The sequence below is a fragment of the Myotis lucifugus genome, unplaced genomic scaffold (assembly GCF_000147115.1).
Source record: "Myotis lucifugus unplaced genomic scaffold, Myoluc2.0 scaffold_158, whole genome shotgun sequence".
Taxonomy (NCBI): Eukaryota; Metazoa; Chordata; class Mammalia; order Chiroptera; family Vespertilionidae; genus Myotis; species Myotis lucifugus.
Genome location: NW_005871206.1, coordinates 2,423,123 through 2,442,353, shown reverse-complemented (window position 1 = coordinate 2,442,353; position 19,231 = coordinate 2,423,123). Strand labels below are relative to the sequence as shown.

The 19,231-nt window shown below is 51.1% G+C and overlaps 1 protein-coding gene and 1 non-coding gene across 3 annotated transcripts; one reads left to right on the top strand and one right to left on the bottom strand.

Moving 5' to 3' along the window:
- Window positions 1-1,599: 1,599 nt before the first annotated feature.
- LOC111827393 lies at window positions 1,600-1,706 on the bottom strand. Its single transcript, XR_002830933.1, has one exon. It is a non-coding gene; the product is annotated as a U6 spliceosomal RNA (small nuclear RNA).
- A 6,080-nt stretch (window positions 1,707-7,786) lies between these two features.
- On the top strand, window positions 7,787-17,905 carry MPO (myeloperoxidase). Of its 2 annotated transcripts, XM_023759593.1 has the most exons (13): window positions 7,847-7,985; window positions 8,140-8,233; window positions 8,527-8,702; window positions 8,913-9,036; window positions 9,131-9,260; window positions 9,338-9,544; window positions 10,308-10,626; window positions 12,980-13,140; window positions 14,295-14,550; window positions 15,011-15,181; window positions 15,951-16,188; window positions 16,892-17,106; window positions 17,845-17,905. In XM_023759593.1, the coding sequence occupies exons 1-12, from the start codon at window positions 7,910-7,912 to the stop codon at window positions 17,097-17,099; spliced, it is 2,160 nt and encodes a 719-aa protein (XP_023615361.1). In that variant the 5' UTR covers window positions 7,847-7,909; the 3' UTR covers window positions 17,100-17,106; window positions 17,845-17,905. The 2 variants fall into 2 exon arrangements, with proteins under 2 accessions (XP_023615360.1, XP_023615361.1); XM_023759592.1 differs by lacking the exon at window positions 17,845-17,905 and having other exon boundaries at window positions 7,787-7,985; window positions 16,892-17,817.
- The last annotated feature ends 1,326 nt before the right edge of the window (window positions 17,906-19,231 follow it).

Genomic DNA, 19,231 nt, shown 5'->3' with positions numbered 1-19,231 from the left:
GGAACTCACCATGGTCACAGAGCCAGGACTGGACCCTGGACCCGGGACTCTTGGCTCTTAGTACACCCACCTCTGCCTAGTTTCTCACCACGGGATGCTAGTCCCTCCTCTGGCCTTCCCCCTCCTAGGACAGGGGACCCTGGGGGAGAAAGGGGCCTGTTCCCTTGGATGGCACTGGCTCTCCTGATCACGTCTTCCCTCCCCTGAAGGAAAGTTTGCACTGGATTGTCCCGAGCCCCTCCCCACAGGCCGTGTATATATGTACATACTCAGTGCCTCAGTCTAGCTTCCTCCATCTCGCATCCATTGCACAGGCCCGGGAAGGAGAAAGGCCATGCCAAAGCGGGCCTAACCCCCAGAGTGCTCCACCCCTCCCTGCCAGCCCGGCCTCTGGCCCCTGTGTGCCCCCAGCCCCAGAGACCCAGGGGGCCAGAGGCAGAAAGCAGGAGTTGGGTTTGCCTTATTTTGCTCATCAGATTGAATTTCTCTTTTGCATCGTTTTCCTCTGGCCCCTGCCGGAGCGCCTGGTTGGGGGAAGAGGACAGATTTATGCAGCTATTTTCATACATTCCCAGTTCAGAGTGGGGTGGGGGCGGGGCTCTCCACCCTTCCCTCACCATCCATCCCCACCCGCCTGCGGGGTGAGTGTCTGCATGTTTCCTTCGCTGTGGTGGGAGATTGTTTGACTGAACCCCACCCCCACCTTGGTCTCCAGGGGTGAGGAGGGGTGGGGGTATTTGTTTAAAAAGACATTTTATTATAATAAAGTCTATTTTCACAAAACCCATGCTGGATTCTACCTCGGGCGAAGGACTCCTCAGGGGGCGGGTCATGCTGGACTTGAGAACCTAGAAGTTACATCCCAGGGTGCCTGGGGCAAAATGAATGAACAGCAAGCAGCTGTTGAGTTTCTTCTCTGGAGAAGAAAATTTGTCAGCTTCCTGAGTCCCTGGTTGCAGGGCCAGGTGTTAGAGTTGGGGCAGGGTCCTGGAGGGAGAAAGAGAAGGAGACGAAGGGAGCACAGAGAGAAGGCGCATTCTGCAAACTTGAGTCCCCTGTACCAAACTCAGGGAAACAAAAGATGCACGAAAAACTAACCAAAGAAGCAAACACTCACCATGCATAGCAAGACTAGAAATGGCAGGATTCCAGAAAAGACAACCAGATGGGAGATCCTACTCAGAACCTCCACGCAGGCTGCCTGTGGGAGAGTTCCTGCACGCTGCTCCGGCCTGGAGGTGGCCCAGAGCAGAAGACACCCCAGGGCTACGGACGGCCGGGGGTTCCATGTGTGACTGTTTTGCATTCTCCTTCTCCCCTGGGGCCCTGAGGCAAAAGTGAGAATGTCTGCCTTTATTTTTATATTATTTTTATTTTATTGATTTTTTTACAGAGAGGAAGGGAGAAGGATAGAGAGAAACATCGATGAACGAGAAACATTGGTCAGCTGCCTCCTGCACGCCCCCTACTGGGGACGTGCCCACAGCCAAGGTACATGCCCCTGACCAGAATCGAACCTGGGACCCTTGAGTCCACAGGCGGACACTCTATCCACTGAGCCAAACCGGTCAGGGCTATTTTTATATTATTATTATTTTTTAAAATATGGAACGCTTCACAAATTTGCGTGTCATCCTTGCGCAGGGGCCATGCTAATCTTCTCTGTATCGTTCCAATTTTAGTATATGTGCTGCCGAAGCGAGCACTATTTTTATATTATTTTTAAGTAGATTTGTTGGGGGAGATAGCTTTCTATATTGTTACATATTGACCTCCCTCATCAGTTTTAAAGGCAGCAAAAAGCCAAACAACAACAAAAAAACCCATCATGTGTATGTATCACAATGTGGCATATTTTTGTGGTGGCTCTTTGGCTTGGTTCTCGTCTTTTGGTAGTTGGAAATGAGGCTGAAGTGAACATCCTGGTGCAGATGTCTTCATGCTTTCCTAAGCCTGCCTCTGAAGGATAAGTTCCTTCCTGGATTTAATATTGCTGAGTCAGAGCAAATATACGTTTTGGACTTTGACTAACATTGCCAAATTGCCATCCCATGGCATGGGGGCAATTGCTGCACTTATTTTCTCACGTGCTGACTGGCATTAGCTTTATCAGACTCTTTGAATTTTAACTAATCTGAATCTTGAATTATTCTTCCTTGAGTTTAGTGCTGTGTGTGTGTGTGTGTATTGTTGTTGTTTTGTTTTTTTTGTAGAATTTTGTCTCATGAAAGTTTACCCCTCTACCCCTCACAACAAGTATAAAGGGAGTTAACAGAATAACTATCAAACATTTGTGTAATCATGTAATTCAACTTGTCTTTACCTTTATAATACTTCCCTAAACAAATTTTTGAAGCAGTATTTGAAACTAACAAAAGCTTGAATATTTACTCTTTGAAAATTTTTAATTTCTTTTATTATATAGAGAATGAAACCTTTCTAGAATGGTGGGTATAAAATGCCCAGTGCTTTTCATATTTGGGAATCTACCTCCAAAAGAAAATGAAAAGAAGCATACTAAATTTTTTATCTTTAAAACAGTTACCTTGAATGCTTTTATGGGAAAGAATACTTACAGAGTTTACAAGTTCTGTGGAGAAATTTAAAGATCAAATTTATATACATTTTTCAAAAAGAAACTATTTAGGAACAGACCTAACAAGAAGGTGAAACAATAACATTTCAATAAAGAATATAAAAGTAGACTTAAATAAAATTATACACTCAAGAATGTAGACTCAATGCATTACTCAAAAAAGTAAACTCCACAAGAGCAAGTAATTTGTTGATTGCTATATCCCCAGGACTCAGAACAGTGCCAGCACATGGGTGCTCAATAAATATATGTTGAGTGAATGAATGTACATGGATGGGAAAACTTAATATCATCAAGATGTCAATGTCACCAAGTTTATGTATAAATTGAATACAATATCAATAAAAATCTCAATAGGAGTTTTCATGGAATTAGACATTCAAAAATTCATGAGACAGACTACATGTGTTAGAATGTTGAAGATTCTTTTGAAAAAGGAGAATTTATCTTACCAGAAATCAAAGCATATTAGAAAGTTAGGGTAGTTGCAACAATGAAGTATTAACATGGGAATGGATAAATAGACTTGTAGATCGGTAGAATAAAATATACATTTATGGTGGGATAAAAAACGTATCTCAATTCAGTGGAGAAATGATAGATTATTCAATGAAAGGCATTGGGTCAATTGGTTATTTATTTGGAAAATATTGAAAGTAGCTCCCTACCTTACATTGTGCATATACAAAAATTCCAGATGGTTTAGCAATCTCTATGTGAAAAATCATAGTACTAAGAATATATCAGAAAATATGATCTTGTAGAAAGGGAGATCCTCTTAACCAAGTCTGGGGGAAAAAATCCATAAAGGAAAAGATGGGTAAAATTTGACCACATCAAAATTAAAACCCTATAAAAAAAACAGAAATGAAAAGTGACAGGCTGGAAAAACAAACATTAGTAACACACATAGCTGACAGATTAGTGTTTATCCAGAACATATAATATCTTTTACAAATCAATAAAAAGTGACAATCCAATAGGAAAATAGATAAAACCAAATACAGGAAATTTGCAGAAGAGGTAATATAAATAAAAAGGTGCTCAGTCTCACTATTCATCAAAGAAATAAACATTGATCCAGTAATGTGATTCCAATCTCTGCCCAGGAGAATTTTACAAAGTTTGCAGGACAGTTTGGCAACATCTAGCTATTAAAATTTTTAAATGCACAAAATCTGTGGCCCACTTCTCAATCTTCATCCTGGAGAACACTTGAGTGTGTGTACAAAGAGGCCTTTATTTCATTGTTTTTGTTACTGAAAAAAAATGGAAAAATGAAAATTTCCATTGATGGAGGAATGCTTGCATAATGGAGGTATAATTCTGTTAAAGTATACTACAAAACAGTTAAAAAGTGAGATTGCTGTCTAGGTGTATTATTGAGTGAGAGAAGCACATTGCCCAACCGTGTATATAATGTGATAGCATTTATGGAAAAATAAAGGCAGAGGAATATTTCCCAGAGATCTACATATAGAAACGAATGTAAAGTAAAAGGTCTGGAAGGACAAATACAAAAAATGACCAGTGTGTATGTCTCAGGAGTGGAGGAAGGGGACTGGGATTGGGGATGGTGCAATACCCCAATCTAAAGAGAGCTTTAACCTGACTTGTTATATTTTAATTTTCCTCAAAGTAGCTCCAAGGATGACCTGTATAATTCAAAATTAATTTTTAAAATTTTAAAGAGAGGAAACAAGGTCTTTGGGCTGGGTGCAATTGATGTCATTACCCTCCACCCCTCCCCAGCTTCCATAGCCTCCTGCTCTCCAACCACACACTCGCACAGGAAATCTGGCTGTAATCCCAACTGAATTGTTCCCCAAACAGCATTAAGAAAGAACAAACTGTTTTGCAAACAGTAGCAGAGAGGGCCCGTTATCCCACAGGCAGTTGGACTTCATCTGAGGGGTGGGTCGGGGGCCATCCTCAAAGGACTATAGGCTTGAGAGGCAGGGTCCCCGCAGTGCCCTCCAGAGGCCACCCCCAGGATGGGGAGCTGGTGGTGGGGGGAGAACTTATGGGACAAGGCTTGTTTGGAATAGCTCCTGGGGCAATGTATTCTCCTTCGGGTTACTCTGCATGTTGGGAAGCCCTTAGAACCTCAAGTTCACCAGGGCCAGACAAGGAGGTCCTAGATGAGGGATCCGCAGAGGTGCACTGGGCTGCCATGCAGTGATCATGGCCGGGCCATTCATTGATTGGAAACATTGTAAAGTCACAGAGCATCTCAAGTCTCTGCACACAAATGCAGGCCCATGGCCCCGGCCCTGAGCCAAAGGCAGATGGTTTGGTGCTTATACATCTTGAGAATTCTCCCACCACCACGTGGGTAGAGAGTGAAGGGGATTTTCATATCATTCTTTGCAAAGGCTTTCCGTTTTCAAACATTCATTGCCTCCCCTGAGAAAATGGGGTGGCCTTTTGAGGCCCATGAATCGCTAAGATGCCTCCTGGCCAGCTCTTGGCCTCTGGGTCTGCCCCATCCCCACCCCAGTGCACCCTCCGCTCTGCTGCCCAAGTGAGGTTTCTAAAATAAAACTGACCATGCACTGTATAGCCTTTACGGCTCCCTGGAGTCTTCAGGACCAGGACTTCTCAGTAGGTCAGAGAGCGCTGGGTCCTGGGCCTCTGCCTCATCCTACCCCCCTCACCACCGTGTCTCATGGTATGATCTGCATGGAGCCCACCTGCGTCCAGTCCTTTGCTGTGTCAGAATGCTCTTCCTGTGTCCGCTTAGCCAACTTTTAAACATTCATCAAGATAATCTCAAGCACCAACTCCTCGAGAGAGCTTTTCTAGGTCCCCCCAGTTGGTCCAAGCGCTGTTCTCCGATGCTCCTAAAGAACGCTGCACACAGCTCTTGGGGTGCCTTCCTGCGTCCTCCTGTGAATCCTCCAGGACAAGGCTTGCTCTTTGCTCAGTGGGGTACGCCTAGTGGCCAGCACAGTACCTGCCTGGCACGTGCAAGGGCTCAGTAAATACCTGTTGAATAAATGCCGGAGCTAAAGGTCAGAAACAGTGTGTAGAGGCCATTGGGCAAAGAGTGCTGGTGTGGACACCAGGAGACCTGGCTAGATGATTCTGCACGGTGCCACCGTGCTGCCCTTGGCAGTCATTTCTTTCACTGGTCTCCATCTTTCTCATCTGTGCCAAGAGGAGCTTTTATTAAATGTCTCTTCCCTCTTGAGCCTTGACAATTTCCTTGAAAGAGCAAAAGGACACTAACTGTCAGAATTGATGAGGGTGTGGGGCGTGAGTACTCCCATGCTAATGGGAGGGTGAGGTGCAATCTTCACGAGGCCATGTGACAAATTTTTTTTGCAAAAATCCTTAAAAATGTGGATACCCAAATATTACAGCAATTTTACTTCCAAAACTTCTTGCCTAAGGAAATGATTGAAGATGTGACTAGAGGTTTAACTCCATGGATGTTGATCCTAGTACTGCTTATAACAGTGAAAATGGGAAACAACCCAAGTTCCTAACAAGAGAGAATTGCCGAATGAATCATCATAAAATATTACACAGACATAAAAATGGAGTAAATCTGTATTGGTTAACATGAAAGTCCAGGCTACATTGTTAAATACTGAAAGTAGGTTCATAAAACAATAGTCAAAGTCTGTTCTTATCATTACTTAAGATACATATTATATCTACACATAGGATACCAAATTATGACATGAGGTCATCAGTGAATGATGAATCTCCTGCTTCTTATTTATGTAAAAAACAATGACAACCCTGGAAAGAAAGAAATATGCACACTCTCACTTGATTATAAGTAATTTTGATTTTTTAAACTTTGTGGTTGTGTTCTATAATTTTTTGTGAATGGAAATGTATTTCTTATAGGATTAAAAAAGTATTTTTAAAAGTCTATAAATCTGTAGAACCTGATTCACAAAGAGTTGCTTGTCCAGTGGGCTAGAAGGGAACAATGGGGGGAAAAGGGAGACATATGTAGTACTTTCAACAATAAAATTTTTTAAAAAAGAGTTGCTTGTCCAAGTTCACACCTAGCAAAGCAAGCCTGGGACAATGTCTTCTCTCTCATGGGCTCCTGGGCTCCGTCTCCAAATGAGTTTCAGGATCTCTGGAAAGGTGCTCTGGGTGTGTTGCTGTCCCTCATTCCTTGACCAATAAGATGTGGTCCGGGCACAGAAGACAAGAGTGAGGGCAGCAGGTGGCTGGAGTAGGTGTGGCTCAACCAAACAGGTCATGGGAGCCACGGTTGGCATGTGCCCAGGCTGATGAGGTCCCAGGAAGGTGGACAAACGCAGTCACTAGTCACAGGGCACTTTCCTGCCTGAGAATGGTGGCCCCTTGGCCAGCCTTCTTCAGGGGAGAAACTTCCCCCTCTTCTGTTTCAGCACAAGCCCAAAGTTTAACCCCAGTCCTCCTAACTGCATTCATCTTGTCTCAGAGAGGTCTTGGGCTGCATCACCCAACTGACCACTAACCACAACCTGGTTCCTGATATCTGGGAGCAGGTGGTGGGGGTGTTGGAGGCAGCCCCCTACCAAAAGCCAAGAAGAAAGGGGAGGAAGAGAGAGATAGAGGAAGTTACCTTGGTCCTGAGCCCGTAGCCCCCGGGGTCCTCTTTCCTGTGAAACCCAACGGTCTCAGCCAGATTTCCTGTCCTTTTAGCCCACCAGGTTGGCCTCAGCGGCCAGGTTACGGTTGGGGGTGGGGACAGTACCCTGAGGCTGATGGGATTATCATCACTCCAGGTCTCCCCTTTACCTTCCCTCCTCCTCTGGTGTCTCTCTAGTTCCCATCATTGTTTAGGCTGTTGGTTCCTGACTTTTGTCCTTTTCAAAGGAACCCTGGAGACTAGGCTTAATCAGAAACTGGGGAGGGGAGTTAGTTATCTGTACCTCCTTGTGCCTAGACAAGGGGACAGTTCTGGACCCTCCTTTCCTTCCCTTCTCTCCCATATCAGGGGCCTCTTCCCAGTGGGGGAGGAGAGAGAGTTCAGGCTCTAGGGGCGGGCCTCGCCTGCCCCAACCCTCCCCCAGCTTGGAGGACATAAAAGCCTAGATCCAGCTGAGCGGTGCTGCCAATGCTAGGTAACTTCAGAAGTCAGGTCCTGGGGGGTTGAGTGACTGAAGCTAGCCAAGGGGGGGTACTGTGCACCCCTCCCGCAGGAAGCCTGGGCTCTGACCATAGGCAGGGCCTATGGAGGTGGGACTGGGGTATGAAGGTGCAAGTGAGGGGCTGGGAGGAGCGGGATGGTGGGGCTCTCTTCTCCCAAATGCACCGTGAGCTTTGGACACTTACTGGGCTTGGGGTCTCGTTGTAGAGATGAAGCTGTTCTTGGCCCTCGCCGGGCTCCTGGCCATTCTGGCCCTGTCCGGGCCCTCTGAGGGTGCTGCTCCAGGTAACAGTTCTGAAGGAAGGGAAAGGTGGGGTGCTGGGGTGGGTCTGAGTTCCAGGGATTCCTTCTCCAATGAAGGCCACGCTGGCTCTGGGGTCTCACGGGAAGGGGGGTGCTTTGGGCCCATTCCTGACCTTGCAACCCCTCTTCTGGGCAGCTGTCCTGGGGGAGGTGGAGACCTCCGTGGTTGTGACCTGCATGGAGGAGGCGAAGCGGCTAGTGGACAAGGCCTACAAGGAGCGACGGGAAAGGTGGGTGCCGGGCACTGCCCAGCTCTGCCCAGCTCTGGGCAAGGCTGCCAGGCCTTTCGGAAAAGCAGCAGGCACGGGAGGTGGTGGGGCCCTCTGTCTGTCTGAACATCTTCAAAGCCACCCCTCCCATGGCCTTGCCTCTGCCTGGACCCCCAGGTCCGTACCCTGTTTATTGAGGGAAACCTTCCTGTCAGAGTCTGTCACACTGTCCTGTGTGTCCATCTGCGGGGCTGGGGCTCTGCTGAGTGCCTCCGCCCACTTTCTCTGGCCCTAACGCCTCCTTCTCCAAGCAGCATCAAGCAGCGGCTTCGCAGTGGTTTGGCCAGCCCCATGGAACTCCTGTCCTACTTCAAGCAGCCCGTGGCGGCCACCAGGACCGCTGTGAGGGCTGCTGACTATCTGCACGTGGCCCTCAGCCTGCTGGAGGGGAAGCTGCGGCCCTTGTGGTCAAGGCCTTTCAATGTCACTGGTACTGCTGCCCCTACACCCCACCCTCTGCTCCACTAGTGACCCCTCCAAGCGACCCTACCGCCTCCCAGAGGTCCCCCCAACTCCTCTCAGGGACATCGAGTCTCCCCTCCATGTCCTAAGACTGCCCCCCTCCCCCAACCAAGGCTTCTGAGCTTAGGATAGGAAGGGAGGGGCTCCGCTCCCACACCCCTGGTTCCCCTGCCCGCAGACGTGCTGACGCCCGCCCAGCTGAATCTGCTGTCCAAGTCCAGCGGCTGCGCCTACCAGGACGTGGGGGTGACGTGCCCCGAGCGGGACAAGTACCGCACCATCACGGGGCAGTGCAACAACAGGTGTGCCTGGTGGGCCCGCGGGCGGTTCTGGGCAGCGTCCGGCCCCCGGCCCGCCCAGCGCCACCTAGCGTCCCGCCCTGTCCCCGCCCTGCAGGCGCCGCCCCACGCTGGGCGCCTCCAACCGCGCCTTTGCGCGCTGGCTGCCGGCGGAGTACGAGGACGGCGTCTCGCTGCCCTACGGCTGGACGCCCGGGGTCAAGCGCGGCGGCTTCCCGGTGCCCCTGGTGAGCACCGGCCGGCAGGGAGGGCGCGGCCGGGCCCAGGCGGCCCTGGGGCAGCCCCTGACGTCCGTGTCCCGCAGGCTCGCGCCGTCTCCAACGCCATCGTGCGCTTCCCCACGGCGCAGCTGACCCCGGACCAAGATCGTGCGCTCCTGTTCATGCAGTGGGGCCAGCTGATTGACCACGACCTCGACTTCACCCCTGAGCCGGCTGCGCGGGTCGCCTTCGTCAGTGGCCTTAACTGCGAGATCAGCTGCTTGCAGCAGCCACCCTGCTTTCCGCTCAAGGTGCTCCCTTCTTCCCGGGTGGGGGACGTAGACTTCATTCCTAGAAGTGGCCACCTTCCTCTGTGCTCAGGTTTCCTTCCCTAGCTCCCTAGTAAGGCAGGCCCCCCCCCACTTCTTCGCCGCCCTACCCGCCCCCCTCCCCAGCTGAGGCCCTTCCCACGGTGCTTCAAACCTCTGTGCACGGTACCCGATGCTCAGTCCTCTTTCCTCCCCACAAAGGGGCATCTTCCTGCAGCCACAGCCACGTTACACAGAGCCTGGGTTGTGGGGCCAGGCTGGTCTGTGTAGGGAGAGTAGGAGAGAAGGAAGGAGAACCTGAGAGACAGAAAAGGGACCGGGAGGAGAGAGACCAGGACAGGAAAGGGAAAAGAAGAGGAGCGGGAGGGAGGAGCAGACCCAGAGCAGAGAAGTACTGAGAGATAGGACGCGTAGCAGGAAGGTCGGAGGACTGGTGGGTTCACCTCCAAGGAGCCCCACGTTCCCAGGCCAGCATTCTAGTCATCAGCCCTGGAGCTCAGAGGCACTCTGCACGGTGAACCTCAGACAGCGATCCCTCGTGGGCCTCGATAACCCCCTGTAGTCTGAGGAAGCCAGAAGTCCTAAGGGACCCAGTTTTGGTGTCTGGGTCTCCCCCTCTGGTCCTTGGCTGCAGGCTGCTTCCCAGGTGGGATCAAGGCCTTCAGGAGGGTGGACAGGGGGAGAGCCACTCCTGCCCATGGCCCCGGCCTTGGTGAACTGGCTGGATCTCCCTCTGTGCATACAGATCCCACCCAATGACCCTCGAATCAGGAACCAAAGGGACTGCATCCCCTTCTTCCGCTCCTGCCCTGCCTGCACGAGCAACAACATCACCATCCGCAACCAGATCAACGCCCTCACCTCCTTCCTGGACGCCAGCATGCTGTACGGCAGCGAGGATCCCTTGGCCAGGAAACTTCGCAACACGACCAACCAGCTGGGGCTGATGAAGGTCAATGAGCGCTTCAGAGACAACGGCCGGGCCCTGCTGCCCTTCGACAACCTGCACGATGACCCCTGTCTCCTCACCAACCGCTCGGCGCGCATCCCCTGCTTCCTGGCAGGTCAGACCTGGTCAGGGACCTGGGATGGCACAGGGGTGCCCCCTGCCAGAGCCACAGAGGGCCTATTTGTAAGCAGCTTGTACCCTCACCAACTTCAGTTGCCTTGGTGACAAGTTGATGGAGCCAGAAAGGAAAAAAAACAAAAACTCAGACCTAAGAAGGAGATTCAGGGATGGTCGGAGGAGCCTCTGTCCATCCGCTTCTCTGTCTCTCTCTCTCTTTCCCTCTGGACTCTGGCAGAGAGCACAGTTGAGTCCCCAGGGACAGGGAACTAAGGGACAGAGAACAATGTGAGGTCCTCACCCTCTTGAACCACACGGTCAGTTAGGTAGCCACTAGCCACATGTGGCTATTTGCATTTAAATGTAAGTTAATTTATATTAATGTACAGTAAATATTCAGTTTCTCCACTGCACTAGCCACATTTCACGTGCTTCACAGCCTCATAGGCTAGCGGCTCCCATGGGCAGCACAGCTGTAGAACATGGCCATCCATTCAGAAGGTTCTGTTGGACATATAGAACTGCTCCATATCACCTCCTGCCCATCCTGAGTCCCTGTAACACAGGGGTTCTCAGCCTTGGCTGCACATTAGAATCACCTGGGAATCTTTTTACAATCCTGATTTCTGGGCCTCATCCTCCGGAAATTCTGTTTCTTTGTTATGGGGTGGGGCCACAACATTAGTAACAACGAAACAGAATTTCCGGAGGATGAGGCCCAGAAATCAGGATTTTAAAAAGATTCCCAGGTGATTCTAATGTGCAGCCAAGGTTGAGAACCACTGGGTTAGACAGTTGTATAATTTACTCCAATGTTTTTTTTGTTTGCTTGTTTTTAGTAACAGAACATACTTAGGTAAGAGATGCATTCTTTATTTTTACATTTCAATTTATCTATCTGGTTTTTTAAAAAAACGATTTTTTAATTTATTTTGAAAGAGAGAGGAAAGGAGAGGGAGAGAAACACTGATCAACTGCTTTCTGCACTCCACCACCGGGGATCAAGCCTGCAACCCAGGCATGCGGAAATCGAACCGGTGACCTTTGGTGTGCGGGACGACACGCAACCAACTGAGCTACACCGATCAGGGCTACTCCACTGGTTTTTAATGTAGATCCAATAGTGGGCCTGGGCCCTTCCCTGTGACCTCCCAGCCTCTCCTCCTGGTGGCTTCTAATGGCTGAGCCCTGGGGAGGAGTGCAGTGTGGACTTTTCTGGCTAGTGAGGGAAGAGCTGTACTCCTCAGGCAGCCTGGGCTGCCTCCAGCCTGGTGTTGGCAAGTTGCCTCTCCCAGACCTGGATCATCATGATCTCTGGCAGCTCATGGGATGGAAAAGCTGCTCTCATGGAATTTCCTTCCCACCAGCCTTTAGAGCTGCTGAGGACTAAACCCAATGCCCCGCTGAAACGGACCTTGAGCCCTTCCAGAGAAGGGTTGGGGGAGGACTAGAGGGATCAGGGGTCTAACTCATTTTTTTTGAACAGTCTCAGGTATGGACTTTAAACATTCTATGCGTTAGCCCCCTTCCCTGAATAGGCTGCACGATTAGCATGTAGTCAGGGTAGGGATGGCAGCTCCGATCAGAGTTACTCAGAAGGTAGTGCCTTTCTAGAGTCCCGTGTTGAGAAGGATTCTGAGGTTGCATCTGATTTTAGCAAGTTAGAATGCTGTGATCATTGGCTGTTCCTGACATGGGCATGGAAGTAGGGAGTGCCAACAGGCATGCTACTCTTTGGCTTTCCCTAAATCAAGAGAATAAGTCAACCAGGCAGTGTTCATGGCTCTCCTACTTTGTACCAAGCACTGTGTTAAACCCCATGGGTCTACATGTGTGTGTTGGGTGAGAGGGTCAGACACAAAAAGGCAAAAGACAGCAAGCCTTGTTCTCAAGGAGCTCCCGGTCTCAGGCACGGGAAGGTAGCAAGTCCTATGTCAGATCTGACCCCTATTGAATGAATGTCTCTGACCAGCAGTGCCCCTACCAGTGGTTCTCAACCTTCCTAATGCCACGGCCCTTTAATACAGTTCCTCATGTTGTGGTGACCCCCAACCATAAAATTATTTTTGTTGCTACTTCATAACTGTAATTTTGCTACTGTTATGAATCGTAGTGTAAATATCTGATATGCTGTATGTGTTTTCCGATGGTCGCGACCCACAGGTTGAGAACCACTGCCTAGACCAAGGAAGAAGCTATTGTAGTGGACCAGGGAAACGCGCAGGGGAGGTGTAATCTGAACATGGTGTGCAAAGATGGGTGGACTGGGCAGGAGGCATTTCAGGGGAGGGAGTTTCCATGGAGCAGGTCCTTTCTGGGATGGAGGCCTTAGGAGTGACTTCCATCCTAAGGGGACACCCGCTCCAGTGAGATGCCCGAGCTCACCTCCATGCACACGCTCTTTCTGCGGGAGCACAACCGGCTGGCCACAGAGCTCAAGCGCCTGAATCCCCGCTGGGATGGAGAGAGGCTCTACCAGGAGGCCCGGAAGATTGTGGGAGCCATGATCCAGGTGGGCAATCCTGAGCATCGATGATGCCAGGGGTCAGGCAGAGTTGGGGCCCACACGTGCCTCTGGCACATGCTGTCTGACTTTGGGCAATTTAACCTCAAGAGCCTCCGTTTCTTCATCGATGATACTGCAGAGTAAAGGCCATATATGAAAACACCTGGCGGATACTAAATGCCTGACAAGTGATGCCTGTCTTCCATCTTCTCTTTCCCAGCCTTGCTCCCCTGTCTATTCTTCTGTCCGTTGAGAATGGAATTGGGAGGGTTAAATTGCTGGGTCTAAAGTAGCAATTCAATAAATGCCTCTCCTTTCCTTCCTCTCATTGTCACTCCTGGCTCTTTTACCCACTCGCCTATTCTTTCTGGCTTTATTTACCCACTCACCTATTCTTTATCATCGCTCACTCCACCTCCTTCACCTTGTTTATTCCCGGGCAGTGTTCCTGGTTCGCACCCCCATCCCCATCCTCTCCTGGAGACATAAACACACACACACACACACACACACACACACACACACACACACCTTTTTAAAACTCTGGTAGAGGAGAAAGTTGCAGGAGCAGAGGGCGAGTTTTTGAGTTGCACCAAGAATATAAGTGAGATTCATTTAAGCCTCAGAGGAAATTCCAGAGTCTAGAATCTAGAGTGAGATTGTTCTGTATCTCTTCCTCATTGGGGAAAGTCACCTAGGGTGGCTTTTTGCCTCCCTTCCTTCCACAGTCATATATTGAACCCTACTGGGAGCCAGGTACTTGCTGGGCACTGAGTAATTCCAAGAGAAATGAGATATAATCATTGCCTGCAAGAAGTATTTAAGTTAGTAAGAGAAATGAGACATTGATAACTCCAAGTCAAGGGAGTTATCAATGACTAACAAAGCCCCTTTGTTATTTAATCCTAGGCAGAGGGCAGCATAATTACCTTTATTTTACATTTGAGGAACTGGGGCTCAGAGAGGTTAATAACTTGCCCAAGGTCACACAGCAGGCAAAAGCTCTGCCTATGCCCTAGGTGCCATTCTGTTAGATCCAGTGCTGTGGGAGGTAGTTCCCTGGCCACAGAGGGATGGGAGAGATCCCCCAAACCAGGAGCAGGTGGCAGCTCTACAGCGAGGGCAGAGTAGAGAGGCCACTCTGAGTGACTTTTCTTTAGATCATCACTTACCGGGACTACCTGCCCCTGGTGCTGGGTCCAGAGGCCATGAGGAAGTACCTGCCCAAGTACCGCTCCTACAATGACTCGGTGGACCCTCGGATCGCGAACGTCTTCACCAACGCCTTCCGCTATGGCCACACCCTCATCCAACCGTTCATGTTCCGCCTGGACAGTCAGTACAAGCCCACGGGGCCCAATCCCCGTGTTCCACTCAGCCAGGTCTTTTTTGCCTCCTGGAGGGTTGTGCTGGAAGGTGAGCGGGACCGAGGCCAGGAGAGAGGGTCGGGTAGGGGTGGGTTTGGCCACAGGGAGCTAGGGCAGGAGAAATCCTCTTTCCTTCCACTTCTGGGGCTCTGATCTGACTTTCCAGCCTCAGTTTACCTGACTTGCTTCTACATCTAACAGTAAAGAATGGGGTGGAGATGGCACATAGGGAGCTGGCTCCTTACTGTGTGTTGTGACTCTGAGACCCTGGAGGCCAGGGGTGTTGGGAGCACCCTGACCTTGCAAGTCTGAACGACATAATCCCCTGAGACCTTAATGTCCCACTGAGAGCCTTCCCACTGGGACCACCTTGGCACCAGGAGCGGCATATGCCCAGCCCTCTTCTGCAACCCGCCTGACCCTACCTTGGACTTATCCCTGACACCTACCTGAGCTCTGACACGGAGCCAGACACCCCTTCCCCCCAACCTTGCTCCTCTTGCCCCCAGGTGGCATTGACCCCATCCTCCGGGGCCTCATGGCCACCCCTGCCAAGCTGAATCGCCAGAACCAGATTGTGGTGGATGAGATCCGGGAGCGGCTGTTTGAGCAGGTCATGAGGATCGGGCTGGACCTGCCGGCTCTAAACATGCAGCGCAGCCGGGACCACGGCCTCCCAGGTGAGGGGCCGCAGGACCCCCCTCCCCGATCCCCACTCCAGTCTCCCCAGCTACCCAAGACTTCCTCCAGCCCTAGCACCTTGCTCTTAGGAATCGGTCTGAGGTCAGGCACTTACCTCTCCCTGGGCCCACCTTGTCCATTTTCAGTAATTCCTGGCCTCCTCTGCTGTTACCCTTAAACTGGGAGCATCATCATAATAACAACAAGCCTCCTCACTTCTATAGTCTGAAAATCCGTCTCCATTATCGTTTCATTTTGCTTCATGTTACATGAGCTCTGAGGGGAAGAGTGTCATCACTCACATTTCACTGGTGAGGAAAGAGGCTTGCAGAGATTCAAGACCTGCCTAGGTTCTCCAGCCAAGTCAGGAGCAGAACTGGAACCCAAATCGGCCTGACCTCCAAGCCTGTGCCTGTGTAATGGCCCAGCCATTGTGGCTGAGCCTTCTAGACACCCCTCACCCCTCACAGGTCTGAGGTCTCCAGAGGGGGACAATGAGATGTCCCTATGTTTGGACCTGACAGGAGTTGTGGCAATTTAGGGTTTGCTTTAGGGTGGGAGGGCAAAGGAAAGACAGAGGGTCCTGGAGCAACTCAGCTGTCCCCTTGGCCTGAGCTAAGGGTTCAGGGTCCCCAGGGGTCTGTAGCCCGGGAGAAGCCCTTCGGTGACCTCCCCTCCCTTCTCTGACTCTGTATATGGCCTCGGTGTATTGGGAAGGAGGGTTCTCTGAGAGGCACCCACAGCCACCTCTCCCCTCCCCCGACACAGGGTACAATGCTTGGAGGCGCTTCTGTGGGCTGCCTCAGCCCCAAACAGTGGGCGAGCTGGCCACCGTGCTGAAGAACTTGGACCTGGCGAGGAAGCTGATGGCGCAGTACGGCACACCCAACAACATTGACATCTGGATGGGCGGCGTGGCCGAGCCCCTGAATAGCCAGGGCCGCGTGGGCCCGCTCCTCGCCTGCATCATCGGGACCCAGTTCAGGCAGCTCCGTGATGGCGATCGGTGAGGAGGCAGGTGGGGTGGTCCAGGCACGCAGTGTGGCCCTGGTCCTGTCCCAGATCTCTCGGGTCCCCAACTTTTTCCAGTGAAATGAAGGGCTGGAAGGAATCCAGGACTTCCCAGTGTATTTCAGGGAACCTTAAGGGGATCCTGCATGTGCTCTGAACCTGTTGGGGGTGCAGCAAGGAGGGACCTGGACCCCTGGCTGGGAAGGAGGGAAGACTGAGAAAATGCCACCCTTTACTTCTGTGTGTCGGGTGCCACCGTGGTGCTGTCAGTCACCATTGAACAGTCATATGCTTCTAGTGTCATTTCATCATGATTCTGACATCAGTCGTCCCTAGTTCTCACCTAGCCTGTGGTGTGCCTTTGGGGAGATTAGAAAAAGGTGTCCCTCTCTAGGTGGAAAGATTATAAACACCCCCACGATCCTCTCCATCCCAGTGTGGGCCCAGCTCCCTGTCCAGCGTTCGTGGTGCCCGCAGGTTGCTGGGGGAGGGCCTCTGGGTAGCTGGGCTTTACCCTGTGCATTGAGTGGGGCTGCACTTGTTTGGAAACCCCTGGTTGCCTGAGGGCCAGGAGCTCTCCTGTGCTGTAGAGCAGTGTCTGCTGTGGTTCGCTTGCATCCAGGGGGTGGCTCAAGCCAGGTGATGCCCTCCCAGCCCAGGAGAGCCTCAGGTGCCATGACCGTGGTGTTCCCACGCAGGTTTTGGTGGCAGAACAGGGGCGTATTCAGCACGCAGCAGCAGCAGGCCCTGGCCAGTGTCACCTTGCCTCGCATCATCTGCGACAACACAGGCATCACCACCGTGTCCAAGAACAACATCTTCATGTCCAACAAGTTCCCTCGGGACTTTGTCAGCTGCAGTCGAGTCCCCAAGTTGGACCTGGCTTCCTGGAGGGAGAGGGACTAGAGGCTGGGTAAGGGGGCGCAGCAAGGAGGTGAAGGCTGGACACACCTGGGCTGGCAATTGCAACCACAGCGCTTTCTTCCCTAGGCCAGCCCATCCCTGTTCTGGGTGCCGGCCGAGAAAACGAATGACTAGACATTCATTCATATGTGTGTGCTCATGTGCAATGTATATAAATTGCATTGTATGTGAGTGTGTTATCTGTGAACATGGGTAGTGTGTTGTGTACTATGTATGTGTGTCCTTTGTGTGAGTGTGTGTTTGCTGTTTCTGTGAGTACCAAGTGTATGGAAGTCAGCAGAGTGGATTGGTGAGGAGCACAGTGAGCTCAGGAGCCGGGCTGCTTGGGTTCAAATCCCTGCTCTGCAGCTTACCCGCTGTGTGACCTTGAACACAGTACTCCATCTTGCTAAGCTTGGGTTTCCTTCTTGGGAACAGCTGCTATACAGGGGTCACGGTTCCTTACAGGGCTCATCTGCATCCTCTAGTTCTTTGATCATTGAGCACTTACTACCTGCCAGGCACCGTGGTAGGCATGGGAACCACAGAGAAAGGCAGACAGGTTCTTCCCTCGTGGAGCTTACACCTCAGCAGTGTCCTGGTTCGCAAAGGCGACCCAGGCACCCCTGGAGGAATGGCCGTTAGCACCTGGGCTGTATGTGGTGGTTGAGTTACAGGCCGAGGTGAGCCAGGCTCAGTCCATGGCTCCCTGTTTGCTTCCTTACCCTGTTCTCTTGCTTGTTCACAGGAGCTGCCTGGAGAGGAACTGGGGCACGTTGGCTCTTTTGTACCATTTGTTTGTACCTGACATTTATGATAATAAAGTAGCACTGATGGGGATCTTTACTCTGTCTGCGGTGGGGCTAGTCTCACTATAGGGCTTGCTCTGGGCTCTGAACTTGAACCAGTGTGGTCTGTGCCTCAGGGCCCGGTGTTTTCTGCACTGGGGGTGAGGGTATCCAGCAGTCTTCCTTTAGCAGATCCACACATGGGAGGCAGTCTGTTCTTAGAAACCTAGGGGCCGGGCCAAACCGAGCAGACCCTCCTCCCTCACCTTCCACCCACATCTCCTGGAGAACAGGAACTGTGCCCACCAAGTTCTTATGCTCATTCTTTGCTCTAGTAAATATTTGCTACACACTCACTCTGTGTCAGGCATGTGTCAGGTGCTGGGAAATAGAGGAGACAAAACACTGTCCTGCAAGAAGTCAAGAGCAGAGGTGTGATGGGAAGGGACCTCTGGATCCTGAATGCCTGCAGCCGGCACAGTGGTTCAGGGACCCTCACAGTAGACTCCTTCTCAGTCCTGGCTTTATGTGGCCAGAGCTGAGACAAGGGAAGGAGGGTACTTCCCTATTGCCTGGAGCATGACCCCTATAATCTGAAAGATGGATTCCCTCTCCCTCCTCCTTCCCGCATTTAGGGAGGGGCACCCTCAGCTAGGAGCCTGAAAGTGTGTAGGACGCTAGAGCTAATGTACCCATAGGAGCCCCAGGCCACACCAGGACCTCACCAGAGCAGCATAAAACTTACCTTCAGTTCACTGATGATGAGTATGGTGCTCAGAGATGTGAAGGGGCTTCTCTGAGGCCTTGAAGAAGTCGGTACCAGGGCCAGGGCTGCAGCCCAGGTCTTCCGGCTTCTGGGCTGTTCCCACAAGATGGTTAAGTACCTCCCATCCATCCCCACCCCCATCCCACCAGGGAGGGCACCTGGAGGCCCAGAGAGTTATTTATTTATTTTAAATGTATTTTTATTGAATTCAGAGAGGAAGGGAGAGGGAGAGATAGAAACATCAATGATGAGAGAGAATCATTGATCGGCTGCCTCCTGCACGCCCCCTACTGGGGATCGAGCCCACAACCCGGTCATGTGCCCTTGACCCGGGACCCTTCAGTCTGCAGGCTGATGCTCTATCCACTGAGCCAAACTGGCTAGGGTCAGGGGGTCATTTTAAAAGAATACATGAATATGTGTTGGCTAGCAGCACAGTGAATATTCTGGAAATGTCCCTTTAGAGGCCTCCCAGGCTCCAAGGTTTACCCTAGAAGGGCCTCTGGAAGGGAAATTAACTCTAGATAGAGGGGGATCCAGGCTTGGCTTTCCTCCCTGGTCCCTGACATTACCAGGCCTTC

What these genes read in the sequence shown, in the direction of transcription:
- MPO (XM_023759593.1), top strand. Translation starts at nt 7,910, where the DNA reads ATGAAGCTGTTCTTGGCCCTCGCCGGGCTCCTGGCCATTCTGGCCCTG. An exon ending in TACAAGGAGCGACGGGAAAG is followed by an intron (nt 8,234 to 8,526) that starts GTGGGTGCCGGG and finishes TTCTCCAAGCAG; the next exon opens with CATCAAGCAGCGGCTTCGCA. An exon ending in ACGGGGCAGTGCAACAACAG is followed by an intron (nt 9,037 to 9,130) that starts GTGTGCCTGGTG and finishes CCCGCCCTGCAG; the next exon opens with GCGCCGCCCCACGCTGGGCG.